Source organism: Verticillium alfalfae, genomic scaffold, assembly GCF_000150825.1.
Source record: "Verticillium alfalfae VaMs.102 supercont1.3 genomic scaffold, whole genome shotgun sequence".
In the NCBI taxonomy this organism is placed as follows: Eukaryota; Fungi; Ascomycota; class Sordariomycetes; order Glomerellales; family Plectosphaerellaceae; genus Verticillium; species Verticillium alfalfae.
The window spans coordinates 1,634,869-1,637,837 of record NW_003315036.1 but is presented as its reverse complement, the minus strand read 5'-3'; the positions used below and the strand labels follow the sequence as shown (position 1 = coordinate 1,637,837).

Sequence of the window (2,969 nt, the reverse complement as noted above, 5' to 3'; positions counted from 1 at the left end):
CAACCACTCATGCATTACAGACTTTTCGCGCACAGGGAGGCCGACAATCACCCGGATTGCGCTGGCGCCCCTCAGCGAGATCGACATTGTGCACTATGTTGCGGCCACATTATGCCGACCCAAAGAGGACATTTTGCCGTTGGCCCTAGTCATTCAGTCTAAGACTGCTGGCAACCCATTCTACATCAGAGAGATGCTCAGCGCATGCTACCGCAATAAGAGCATCTGGTACGAATACAAGGACAGCAACTGGCACTTTGATCTTGACCGACTCTTCGATCAGTTCCAGACGGAGGGATACGATGTTCTCGATACGGCTTTCATCACTCAGCGTCTGAAAGAGCTTCCACCATCGGCGCGCGCAATCTTGGCCTGGGCTGCGCTTCTCGGCTACTCCTTCTCTTTTGAGCTCGTCAGTCGTCTCTTGACGGGCGAGTTCCAATACACGGACGATGTTGCTTGTGTTGACCCGAATGCCCAAGAGGTGAACACAAAATATTCTAACGATGAACTCATCGCTGGCCTCCAGGCCGCCGTCAACGCGTGTGTTCTGATGCCTGGCGAGACGGATGACCGGTTCCGTTTCGCCCATGACCGCTACATACAGGCCTCGGCCGCTCTCAAGGAATGTAACGCCCGCAAAATGCGCTTCATCATCGCCCAGACTCTCATGAAGTACTACTCAACGGATGCTCGGGCGAGAGATACTGCTTCGCTACACATTTGCGAGTCCGCCGAGCTGATTAAACGGCGAGTGAAGATCCGCGAACCCTTTCGCACGCTGCTCCTCGAGTGCGCCGCTACGGCAACAGAGAACGAGGCACGGCCGACGGCAGCCAAGTATTATGCGACGGCCTTGGACCTCCTCCAACCGAACCCCTGGACCGATGGCCCCGAGGACGTGTCTTACGACGAAACCCTGCAGATACACTGCGAGCGCCGAGTGCAGTCTATACATGAATCAGAAGAAGAGCGAGTCGTCTCTCTCGATCCTTTTTGACAAGGGACGCACGGCGATCGACAAGGCACCCGCTTACGTGCTGCAATCACGGATTCACGCCCAGGCTGGGGATGTTACCGCAGCGTGCGACTCGCTGGAGAAGTGTTTACGCCTCATGGATGTCAGGCTGGAGGAACACCCTACGTACGAACGCTGTGACCGAGAATTTGAACGCCTGGCGATCAAGATTCAGACGATGGACAAGACGGAACTGATGCAGCCGGCCGTGTCGCCGGACCCTACGTTACCCTCGATCGCCGCCGTCATGGCTGAGACGTTGAGCTCGGCATGGTGGAGCAACTCGCTCCGGTTCTATAGCATCACCCTCGCCATGTTAGATCTGCACTTGACCTCTGGCGCATTCCCGCAGTCTGGGCTGGTCTTTCTCTACTTTGGCATCATCGCGCTCTCCCGCTTCAACCTCGTCAAATTGGCTGTGGAGGCCGGGGATGTCTGCATCGAGATGCTCGATCGATTCCGAGATCCTTTCTCCATGGCGAGAGGCTACATGGTCTATGCCATCTTCATCGGCCACGTGCAGTTCCCCGTCAGCGTGGCCTTGGCACACCTGGAAGGCTCTGTCGAGTACGCTGCGGCCGCCGGAGATCGCACATCGTCAATCGTGAGCGCTGGCCTGTCTGCGATGCTCAAGTTTTACGCTAGCGAAAACCTCGCTGATGTCGAGGCATTCGCCCAGTATGCCTGTGAAGACGTTCAGGGTTGGAAGGACGACACTCGGGGCGGCACTCTGCTCATCGCCGTTCGGCAGCTCTGTCGTGCCATGCAAGGCAAGACGAGAACGAGGGACGCACAGCACGTGTTTAGCGACAATGTTTTCAACACCCTCCAGTACAAGTCGCGGCTCGACACGAATGTCCTGAATGGGAACCGCTCCATCTTGTTCTTCGAGACGTTGGAGATCACTCCGCTTTTCCTCTTTGGCCACTATGACCGCGCGATCGAGATCGGTGCAGCCTGTTACGAGAACATCGATATCATGTGGTCTGCCCGCAACAGTCGCCACCTCATATTCTTCTACGGACTGTCCCTCGCTGGCCGGATGCTGCATCGTCTCGACGACCCGCGGTTCAACCCAGACAGCCTCGAGGCGGAGAAGCAAGAATGCATCCAAACACTGCGCGTGTTCACGAGAAAGATCAAAGAGTGGGCCACGTACAACGACGTCAACTACGCTTCGTGGTACAAGATTCTCGATGCTCAGATTTGCGAGCTCAGCAAGGACTACGGCGGCGCAATCATGCTTTACGAAGAGGCATTGGATCATGCCGAAGAGCACAATCACACCTTTGACGAGGCGCTGGGTAACTATCTCATGGCCGGTGTGTTCGTCGGGAGAAAAGCGAGGCGTTCTGCCCGAGCGGCCATGAGGGACTCTGCCGCGTTGTATCGGCAGTTTGGTGCCGTCGGCGTGGCTGATCATATCGAGGAGACGCACGCGCTCCTTCTCCATGGCCCAACACGGAACCCGCGGACCGTAGATGCCTGTGTGCAGACGGACTTTTCATCAGACGCTCCTCCACCGCACTTCCGTGCCATGGACGGCGAGGAGAGCGAGGATTTACCACTGGCTCCCAGCAGCGCGTTGGTCGATCTGAAGGGCGAACGGATCGGTGCCTGGCGTGGCTCCGTGCACCTCCAAGCTGGTGCCGGGGCCGGTCTGCCTGCGCTCGATATGATTGACCTGCATGCGATCCTGCTGTCGTCTCAGGTCATCTCGGCCGTTCTCAATGTCGACCAGCTTCTCGAGACGATGTGCGACGTCATCTTACAGACCTGCGGTGGCACGGCCACACTCGCCGCCATAATCGTCCGCGATGCGCAGGGATGGTGTCTCGCGGCTAGCGGAGATCCTGAGCGGGGAGCAAAAGCCCCTGAGAGCCGCGAGCTGCTCTCGCACACGTCCCTCGTCGCAGAGAACGTCATTCTCTACTGCACGCGGTCCGGGAGA

The 2,969-nt window shown here is 57.6% G+C and overlaps 1 protein-coding gene across 1 annotated transcript in view; it reads left to right on the top strand.

The window, feature by feature from the left end:
• VDBG_03003 (autoinducer 2 sensor kinase/phosphatase luxQ) overlaps positions 1–2,969 on the top strand; it is a gene marked incomplete at both ends in the record, with an annotated part of 5,952 nt that overhangs the window by 708 nt on the left and 2,275 nt on the right. Inside the window, 2 exons of the mRNA XM_003006818.1 lie at positions 190–840; positions 926–2,939. Of these exons, the coding sequence (XP_003006864.1) occupies positions 190–840; positions 926–2,939 (2,665 nt within the window). The remainder of the gene's footprint in view (positions 1–189; positions 841–925; positions 2,940–2,969) is intronic.